The sequence below is a fragment of the Athene noctua genome, chromosome 18 (genome assembly GCF_965140245.1).
Source record: "Athene noctua chromosome 18, bAthNoc1.hap1.1, whole genome shotgun sequence".
NCBI lineage: Eukaryota > Metazoa > Chordata > Aves > Strigiformes > Strigidae > Athene > Athene noctua.
In genome coordinates, this window is record NC_134054.1 from 6189928 (window position 1) to 6199596 (window position 9669).

A 9669-nucleotide genomic window follows, 5' to 3' on the forward strand; every position below is an offset into this window, starting at 1 on the left:
AGCCTGTACCCAGGACCAGCAAAGGGACAAGCAAGGGGACTCCAGAGACACAGCCTGGCTCCCTGGGGACACAGAGAGCACCAGTGGCCACTGAGAAGGGGGCAGGCACTTCCTCAGACGAGAAAAAGACTTCTGATGCCCGTGCCACCACCGTGGGGACACAGACAGAATCCCCTGGCATCAAGACGACCAAACTGGGGACAGAGTCAGGGGCCCCTGACACCCAGATCTCCACTCCAGGGGTGCAGCCAGGGGCCCCCAGCACCCAAACCACCCCCCCAGGGGTGCAGCCAGGGGCCCCCAGCACCCAAACCACCGCGCCAGGGGTGCAGCCAGGGGCCCCCAGCACCCAAACCACCGCGCCAGGGGTGCAGGCAGGGGCCCCCAGCACCCAAACCACCGCGCCAGGGGTGCAGGCAGGGGCCCCCAGCACCCAAACCACCGCGCCAGGGGTGCAGCCAGGGGCCCCCAGCACCCAAACCACCACCCCAGGGGTGCAGCCAGAGATCCCGAGCACCCAAACCACCACCGCAGGGGTGCAGAGAGGGGCCCCCAGCACCCAAACCACCGTCCCAGGGGTGCAGCCAACACCTCCAGGGACCCAAGGAGGAGGAGCAGGGGTTCAGCCAAGCCCCTTCTGCATGGACTCCAGCCTTTCTGGTGCTGAGAAAATCCCTGGTGAAGCGATCCTTGATGCTCTGGGGACACAGATGGATGATACAAGTCCCAAGGAGGAAGGCAAGGCTTTATCCACCACACAGCTTTCCTGGACAGGCCACCCGGCGGTGGGGACCTTGCCCACATCCCAGGGGCTAGAGATCCCCCTTGACGCTGATCCCAGGGCCACGTCCCCTTCACAAGAGCCTCCCGTGCCCTGCGGGTCCTCGGGCTCCAGCAGTGTCCCCGACCGCTACGCAGAGACGGTGGAGGCTCTCCGCCAGATCGGGCAGCTCAGCCACCTCTGTGCCACCCTGAAGCAGCAGGTGGCCCAGCTGGAAGCCACCAAGTCAGACCACGCTGAGCTTGAGAAGCTGCGCCTACTCTTCTCAGGGGGAGGGGGGACCCCGTGGGGGGACGGCCGGGGCGGGGGGTAGGCATGGGGACACCCTGGGCTGGAGGCTCGTTGTACTCAGAGCCTGGCCTCAAAGGTGAGACCCCCTCACTGACAGCGTGTCCCCTTGGACCACATCTAGACAAGGAGAGCATCGCCAGCATCCTGGCCGACCTCCAGGGCCGGGTGTCCTCGCTTCAGGGCCTGACCAGCGACCTGCAGGGCGAGAAAGGGAAGGTGAGTCCCTGGGGGGCTGCGGGGTTGCCAGCGGGGGAGTTGGGCAGGGAGGAGGCAGCTGAAGGGCCCCTGGGCTGGGACAACACAAGGAGCTGTGCCCTGACTCATCCACCACTGCCTTTCCCAGATCAGGCAGCTGGAAGATGCCCTTGGAAAGCTGGAGGTAGCTGGAGCCACCTGGAAAGGGGACGTCAGCAACCAGATCACCCTGCAACTGGGGTAAAAGGATGGGACAGGGTTTCCTACCCTGCAGGAGGAGCTTGGGGGGACAAGGGACACCCCCTGAGTGTCCCTGTGGAGGCTAAGCCTGCCTGTGCCTCTGTCTCACTGACCAGGTCCACACTGCAGGAGATAAAGTATAAGCTGAAGGAGCTGGAAGAACAGCAGCAGATGACCAAGGCCACGCTGGAGCAGTTGGTGGCCAAGACAGCTGACAAGCCGCAGGAGCAGGTGAGGTCTGGGGGCAGCGCTCCCACCGCTGCAGCTCGGTGGGGTGGTTCTGGAGGGGTTCCCAGCCACATCCCCTGGCTGGCTGGGGCCATCAAGCCTCCACGGCACCCAGACTTGTTGACTGCATCCACCTCATCTCAGAGCTGATTCCTTCTCCCCTTCCTGCAGCTGGGTGAGCTGAGGGCGACCGTGTCAAGCACGGGGCAGGAGCAGGCAGAGGTGCAGGCAGCGTGCCCCGTCTGCAGCACAGACCTCAGCAAGCAGGTGGGGCAGCTCCTCCAGCGCTACGAGAAGCTCCAGGACCTGGTGGACGACTTCATGTCGCGGCAGGCGGTGGGCAAGGTGGTGAGGCAGCTGCCAGGGAGGAGCCAGGTAGGGAGATACCGGCATGGGGGGCTTGGGAGGGGGTTGCCAGCACCCCCACAGCTGGTTGTGCCTCACTTACTGTAATGTGGGGGAGCCCCTCGCTGCCCCCCAGATTGGTTCATACAAGTGAGCAGCGTGGAAGGAAATTAAAGCCTTGATGCAAATGTCCTGCTGGCACTGAGCCCATGGTCACCGGGCGAGTAACCTGGGTCTGTCCCCACGGGGGCAGCCAGCCCCCCCTTGCACGGCACCACCTTGTCATCTTCCTCCCTGAAGCAGGACGAGGAGCTGCTGAAGCGCATCCAGGCCACCATCACGCAGGTGCAAGGAGACTACGAGAAGCTCAGCTCTGTCACCGAGAGCCTCCTGAATGACCGGCACCAGAAGCAGAAAGATATCGAGGTAGGTGACAGAAACCCCCCCGGGGTCAGAGCATCCTCCAGGCAGACCCCAGGCTGGGAACCACAAGGGATTTGTCTGCACCCCCCCAAACCTTGCAGCCCTGTGGAAGTTCAGTGTACCTTTCCTGGAAGTTTGGGTGAGGTGGGGGGAGTGGGGGTTGCTCGGCTGGCCAGGAAGCAGCTCCAACCCTGCCGTGGTGTCACGGGATGCTTCTCTGTGTTGGAAGGCTCTGTTCCGGTCCCTGGAGAGGCTGGAGAAGGAGAAAGCCGACAAGGAAGACCTTGTGCTGGGAATTGACGTGGTATGGCCGTGGGGGGTCCTGGCACCAGCCAAGGGGGTGCTGGGCAGGGTGGCAAACACCCCTTGTCTCTTGGGGGCTCGGTGGCAGAACTGGCCTGGGGGAGGGAGGGAGGATTTCCAGACTGGCTGTGGCTCCTTCCCCAGGTCCCTCTGTCTCCTCCCGGGTCCCTTCAGCTACTGTGACCAACCCCACGGGTGTGATGGGGCGAGTGGGGCCATGTAGCCACTTCTCCCTCTCCTCCCGCCACGAGCTGGCCCTGCCCATCATACCTCCATCCTTTCCTCACCTTTCTCCTGCCTTTCCCTGCTGCTAGAAGGCAGTCAAAACCGCCCTGGCCGGCAAAGTGAGTCGCGCCCAGTTTGAGGCAAGCATGGAGCGGCAGCGTGAGATGATCCAGGAGATGCTGAGCCGGGTGACGGGGCAGGAGCAGGGCTGGCACCAGGTCCAGCAGCAGCTCAGTGAAGAGATGGACTCCAAGGTGAGGGGTGGCACGTCCCTGCTGCGCCAAACTGGCGCCTTCGGGGCTTGGCAGCCTGAGGCAGCATCTCTCTGAGGATCCCCCCTCCTGGCTTTTCATGGGGAACACGATGTCCCACCCGGGGCAGTGGCTGAGGGTGTGTGTCTGTCCGTAGCTGGACCGCCTGGAGCTGGGCCCTTTCCGGCAGCAGCTGGAGGAGCACTGCAGGAGCATCCTGGAGCAGCTCGAGGAGAAGGCGCCGCTGACGGAGGCTGACGATGCAGCTGGGACGAAGAAGTGAGTGTGATGGGGGTGGCGGTGGCTTCTCCTCCCACCAGTAGTAGGTTCCTGAAGTTAAAGAAGGCACGAGGAGGGGGACCTGCAGGATGGAGCCCTCCCGAACCACAACTGGGATGTGGGTGCAAAGGTTTTCTGGAGCAAGGGTGAGGGACGGCGACTCGTCCCCCTGGGCAGGGGTGTGACACGCGGCATCACAGAGCTGCGTTTTGACCTGCCCCCCTGGCAAGGTGCAGGGGGGTTATTAGCACCGACAAAGTGATGAAACCAGTGTGAGGGCTGGTTGGGATGGCAGCTATGGGCGCCTGTGCCCTTCACCTCCCATCCCTGCTCGCCCTGGGCAGCCACAGGCAGCTGCCAGGTTTCGGAGGCGGCCGCAGGGCCAAGGCGAGCGTGTCCCTGTCCTCGGGGCAGCTGTGACAAAACTCATCCCGAAAAACGTGGTAATCCTGCATCCCCCAGGCCCGGCATTTGCACCCCAGCAAGAGGTACAGCAACACCGCCGTTTTGTCCTTGCCGGCACCCCCAGTTCCCATGTGGGTGCCCGTGGGAGTAGTTCCCATAATGGTGGTTTTTGGGTGCTCCCCTCAGTGGATTCTCCAGTGCCTAAGATGAGGTGGAGATTTTTCCCAAGCAGGAGCCCACAACCAACCGCTGTCCCACATTGTACCCCCTTGATTTTGTAGCCAGCCGGTGGGTTGTGACCTTGTTGGGGGTGGGGGGGGGTGAGTAAACCAGGCTCAAACCCCTGCGGTTCCACCCTCAAATACCATAACTCATTACCATAAAGTGCCCAGCACCTTGCTGCTGCCTGCCAGCTGCCTGCCTGTGTGCAGGCAGGGCTGAATCCCCCCCCAGGAACTCACCCAGCCCTTTTCTTCCCCCCCCAGGCAGGTGCTGGCCCATTTCCACTGCTTGTCCTGCGACCGGCCCCTCAACGTGCTGGTGCCTGCCCAGTGAGTAGCGCCCGGCGATTTGGAGGAGAGATGGGTGCTGGTGGTGCCCCGCTGTGCCCGGCACGGGGGTTAGGGTGTCTGCCTGGGGGGTGCAGCCCTCCTGAGCCCCTCCCTGAGGGCAGCGGGATGGGAATGGGGTACAAGCCTGTGGGTTTTGGGGCACTGCCCCGAGCTGGGCTGGGTTGTGTGTCCCCTGTCACTCACGCACATCTCCTGCCCTCCCCAGGCACATCGTGGCCAACCCATACATGCCACCGCTGCCCCCCAACTTTGCCGGGCGCTCCCATGCTGTCCCTGAGGTGGAGCAAACACCACAGCACAGCCACAGGTAGGGGACGTGGGCACCCGGCCCCTGGGGTGCAGGCTGGCCCTGCCCTGGCGAGGGAGAGCTCTTCCCAGGGTGGGTGTGAAGGGATGCAGGGGGGGCCTGGGCAGGGCAGGGGAGTGCTGCAGAGGGGTCAGCTGTGCTTGTCCCAGGTCTGTGGGGTTTTGCAGCCCTTCCGGCGCTGCCCTGTCTAGCCCAGGTCTGTGTCTCAGTGGTGCTGAAGCCACATGTGATGAGTTGTGTCTGGTCTCAGCCTGACTTCAGGCTTGGGGGGGGAGTCAGCTGCCTCCTGTGAAACAAGTCGCCGAAATTAAGCACTGCAGCTGGGACAGCCCAGCTCCTGCCTCCTGATGTCCCTTGCGTAGGGTGCAGGGACCTGCCATGGCCATGACCAGCTTACCAGGGCCATGGGGAAAGAGCAGATCCAGCACGGCTGGATGGGTGTGGGCCTCCTTCAGCAGTCGGAGGGGACCCGGGAGGGACATACCCCACTGGGGAGCACCCGCGGCCCCCTCCCCGGCGTAGTAGGGTGACGCACGGGGTGCCACAGTGCTGGGCACTCAGCATCCCTGTGCTCTGTCCCACAGGGAGCTGGCGGCTGAGTGTGGGTACCCCAGCGTGCCACGGCGCTGCGGGGGCCGGCACACCCTCACCCACCCGCTGCAGCGCTGCCCGTGCCCCCAGCCCCTCCCGCCCGGCGCCCTGCGGCCGCTCCAGCCCCAAACCCTGCTCCCCACCAAGGTAGGGATGACGAAGGTAGGGATACGGCGGGGCGAGCGCGGCTGGGAGGGTGATGCTGAGCATCCGGGGTGGGGGGGGGGGGGGGGCGGGGAATGATCTGTGATTCATTTTCCTCAGGGAGAGCTGGGGGGGGGTTTGCCTGGGGATGCTGATTTGGGCGCTGTGTTTCAGCCAGCCCCCTCTCTCCTTCCCAGCACGACGAGATGGAGCTGTTGGGCCAGGATGGCCACGTCTACAGGGGCCGGCGGGGCAGGCAGCTGTCTGTGCTCGTGGGCAAGGAGGGTACGGCTGGGCCACCCTCAAGGAGAGGATCCAGCGGGGGTGAAGGGGGCAGTGGAGTGGGCAGGGTGCCCAGTTTTCCCCCCACACATGTTCCCCCTGGCTCCCCCCAGCCCAGCTCCCTCTGCTCCCTCCTGCCGAACTTCCCCAGGGCCAAGCCCAACCTGTCCCCGAGGCAGCGGGACGCCAGGGACACCGGCCGCCTGCTCTCCCGGCCCCAGAGTGCTGTGTCCTCGCTCAGCCAGCCAGGTACAGCCCTGCCAGGGCACCGGGGTGGGGGGAGAGGACACCCTGCTGTGTCCCAGTGGGTGGGGGAAAGCAGGGTGGGATGGGGGTTTGGGGTGGGGTGGAAGGAGGCTGGAGGGGGAGGACTGGGAGACGGGTCACCAGATCCCCATGTTGGAGCCAGAGCAAGGTGGGGGGATGTGGCAGGGTGGTCCTGGCCGCTCTGGGACAACAGCCTGTTTGCTTCAGGGTGGGGACCAGGACCCTGTTTCTGGGTGTGTCTGGCCGGGCAGGTGCGCATGGGTGGTGCCTGCCCCAGGGGCTGCAGGGGGGCTAACCCCTACCCCTCGCCCCCAGGCACCCCCGCCTCGCCAGAGACCAGGACAGCCTCCTCCCACGGCCACCTCTCCCAGGCACGGGGGCTCCTCCCGCCCCTCCGGCCCTTGTGGGACAGATCCAGCACCTCGGAAGCCAGGCAGGACTGGGGGTCCCCGACCGAACCCCCACCACCTCCGCCACCAAGCAGGAGAGCAGGCATCTCTGGCCAGCAGCAATAAAGGGCGATGGGCAGCCAAGCACCTGTGTGGCCTGAGTGGGGTGGCCCTGGGCCGGGATCTTCCCTTCATGCATAAGGAGGGGTCGCAGCATCCCTTGTCCTGCAGCCACAGGAGGCCAGAGGAGCCGAAACCAGCCCCTGTCCAACCCCCATCCCGGCGTCTGTGCCAGCCCCGTGCTGCCACACTCCCCCTGACACCCCCTGGCCTCCATGAACCCCTTTCTGGCCCTGATAGCCCCTGGCAGGGAGCTCGTGGCCCCCAAAAGGGTCTGGGGGAGCCCACACTAAAGCAGGAGGAGGATTACGCTCCGTTGCTGCTGAAGGTGGTGGGAGATGGGGACTGTGGTTGGATACGGTGACCACAGTGGGAGATGGGGACCGCGGTGGGAAGGGTGGCAGCAGGACAGGGCTTCACGCCAAAAGCCAATCCCACCCCAAGCCCGCTGGTTTGCTATTCTTATCCTGCGCGATGAGCATCACTGAGCAGGTTTCCTTATCTGCTCGTGGATTGTCACCCCCTCGTCCCTCTTCCAATGCTGCCATTGATGGAAGGAGGAAGGCACTGACCCCACTGCTGCCGGGCTCGGGGCAGCTGATGATTCCCACCTCCGGAGTGAAGCACCATAACCCCTCTGTGCCCCCAGCCCTGGGGACACACATCCCCTCCTTTCTCTCATGCCACCCCCATTGCTGGGGGCTACTTTTCCCCAGCCCCTTTCTGCCACCCCTCACCATCAGATGGGAGAAAGGCCCATGGCATGCTGAGACCTGGCATAAGTCATGTCACAAATGGAGAGGTACCGGGCAGGGAAACTGCAGTCCCTGGAAGCAACATGGTGGGGGGACCTGGGGGTGTCACAGCTGGGGACATGTGGCTGCGTGTATGGGGGAGCCGGGGCTGTCCCAGCACAAAGTGTCAAGTGCCGGGGACAGCCCCAACTCCCCCATGCACACACGCAGTGACATGGAGGGGGGGGGACAGACACCAAGCGGGTGGCACCTCTCAGGTGAGTGGGAGGGTGGGAAACCCTGAGGGGAACCCCAGAGGCAGCCTGGGGGGACCCAGGCACCCGGGGAGCATCCCCTCACCCCGCCATGGTGTGTGCTGGGGGCTGCCCTGTGGAAAAACTGCTCCCCTACGTCTCCCTAAATTGGGGCGAGGAAGCACCCAAACCTCCCCCCAACAATGGCAGACCCCATCCCTGCCCACCCCACTGCAGTCTCCTGGCACCTGAGGCCCCCCCCCCCGGCCGGGGATGTTTCCCCTGGTGGGTTTGGTTTTTCAGGGGAAAACTAGGTGCTGAATACCTGCTTTGGGTGCCCAGGTGGTTCCATCAGGATCTGGGATTCCCTCAGTGCCACCTCCAGTGGGATAACTGGGAGCACTCAGAGCAAACTGGTGGGCACTGGAGTAGAGCCAGCAAAGGACCATCCCGCACCCCAGGAGGGGGGGTCAGGCACTGATGGGCTTAAAAACGCATTTGCAGGATTTGGCCCAGCTGGGGCTGAGCCCTTTGCTGCGTGCACGTGTGTGTGTCTGTGTGTCCCCCAGCTCAGCCCCTCTCCCACCCACTGTCCCATTCGCTGCTGCTGGGACCCCGCTGTGCCCTATAAACACCCCCCACCCCCCCACATGAGCACCCAGCCCCATGTCCCTTTTTGGGTGCTGCCTGCGCTGCTGGAGCAGGAGAGTAGCCCCAGCTGGGGCATTTTTTTTCCTTTTTTCTTCTGAGGTTGGGCCGTGTTGGGGGTCTCCCCTTTCCCTGGGGGATGATTTGCTGCTGTGCCTTGAGCCCCCCCCCAGCCCTTGCTGCCATCTCCGGAGCTGCTGCATTCCCCTTCTGGTTTTTGGGGTTTTTTACCCCAGTCGCTTGGTGTGTGTGCGGTGTGGCGATGGGGGAGGTGCCGTGTTCTGACTCAATTTTAATCCCGTTTGGATACTTCAGCACAAACCCGGGGCTGCTGTGTTGTTTGGAGCCGTTAGAAGGGGGGTGGAGGTCGGGGCCTGGGGCTGAGCAGCGCCTGGGCCCGGGGAGGGGGGGAAGGAGTTGGTGGCCAGCGAGCCCCCACCCATGTCCTCGGGCCGTGGGGGACACTGAAAAAAGATCATGCTCACCTCCCTCCCCCCAAGCAGGGTTTGCCTAAAGGCCTGGCAGCCCTCCTATGGCAGGGGTCCCTGCAGGGCTGAGGCCTGGGGGGCTCATCACATGGCTGGGTGATGGGGCTGGGGAGGGGGGTGGGTTGCAAACCGCAGTGTTTTGTGAGGGTGCAGGATGGGGGCTGCGCTGCAGCCCAGGACATGGGGGTCCTTGCTGTGCTCACATGGCCCCCCCATGGCTCCGGGGTCTCCCCTTCCCTCCGCCCCCTCTTTGGGGATGGCAGCGGTGGCGTTGCGGGCAGGGTGCGGGCAGGGTGCGGGCAGGGTGCGGGCAGCACGTGGGACTTGGCGCAGCCTCCTGGGGGGGTGCTCAAGCCCATTCTCAGTCCCAGGGATGTTCTCCCAGCAAAGAGAAAAGGCAGGGACAGCTGGTGTTAAAAAAGTGATTTTTTTGTTTTTAATTATTTTTAAATTAATAAAAAACCTTCAGCCTGTATTTGTTGTTGTTTTTTTGTTTGGGTTTGTGTTTTTTTTTTTTAGCAAGATTGATTTGAAAACTAAAAAATCCTCCCCCCAGCTCCCCCCTCTCTGGGGAAGGGCCATGAATGGCAGTTGCAGGGAGAGGGTGGGGGCATCACCTTGATAAATCCCCCTATGCCCTGGGGGTGCCAAGGGAGGGAGGATGGGGTTGGGGGGCGGTCCGGGGGGGTCTGTGTAAGAAGCTGGGCTGAATTTCAGAAGCCAGAGAAGAGGCATGTTTGCTCTGGGCGCTGCAACAAGTGTCCAGGAAATCCAGAGCCAGGGATGGGGGTCCAGCGGCTCCGTGCCCGTGGCCATGATCTGGGGTGCCAACAGCTGCCTCCATCCGTTTATTTCTTATTTCCTCCCCCCCTGCCCCGCCCTCTTCCTTCTCCTGCTGGGACGGGGA

The 9669-nt window shown here is 63.7% G+C and overlaps 2 protein-coding genes across 2 annotated transcripts; both read left to right on the forward strand.

Annotated features, from left to right (window-relative positions):
* The first annotated feature begins 1041 nt into the window (after nt 1-1041).
* Nucleotides 1042-2989, forward strand: LOC141968040 (glutamine-rich protein 2-like). Its single transcript, XM_074922374.1, has 7 exons — nt 1042-1288; nt 1416-1507; nt 1624-1738; nt 1907-2110; nt 2381-2506; nt 2733-2807; nt 2981-2989. The coding sequence occupies exons 1-7, from the start codon at nt 1097-1099 to the stop codon at nt 2987-2989; spliced, it is 813 nt and encodes a 270-aa protein (XP_074778475.1). The 5' UTR covers nt 1042-1096.
* LOC141968041 (glutamine-rich protein 2-like) lies at nt 2961-7837 on the forward strand. Its single transcript, XM_074922375.1, has 7 exons — nt 2961-3285; nt 3440-3561; nt 4452-4517; nt 4744-4845; nt 5430-5583; nt 5778-6111; nt 6445-7837. The coding sequence occupies exons 1-7, from the start codon at nt 3178-3180 to the stop codon at nt 6642-6644; spliced, it is 1086 nt and encodes a 361-aa protein (XP_074778476.1). The 5' UTR covers nt 2961-3177; the 3' UTR covers nt 6645-7837.
* Nucleotides 7838-9669: the final 1832 nt, after the last annotated feature.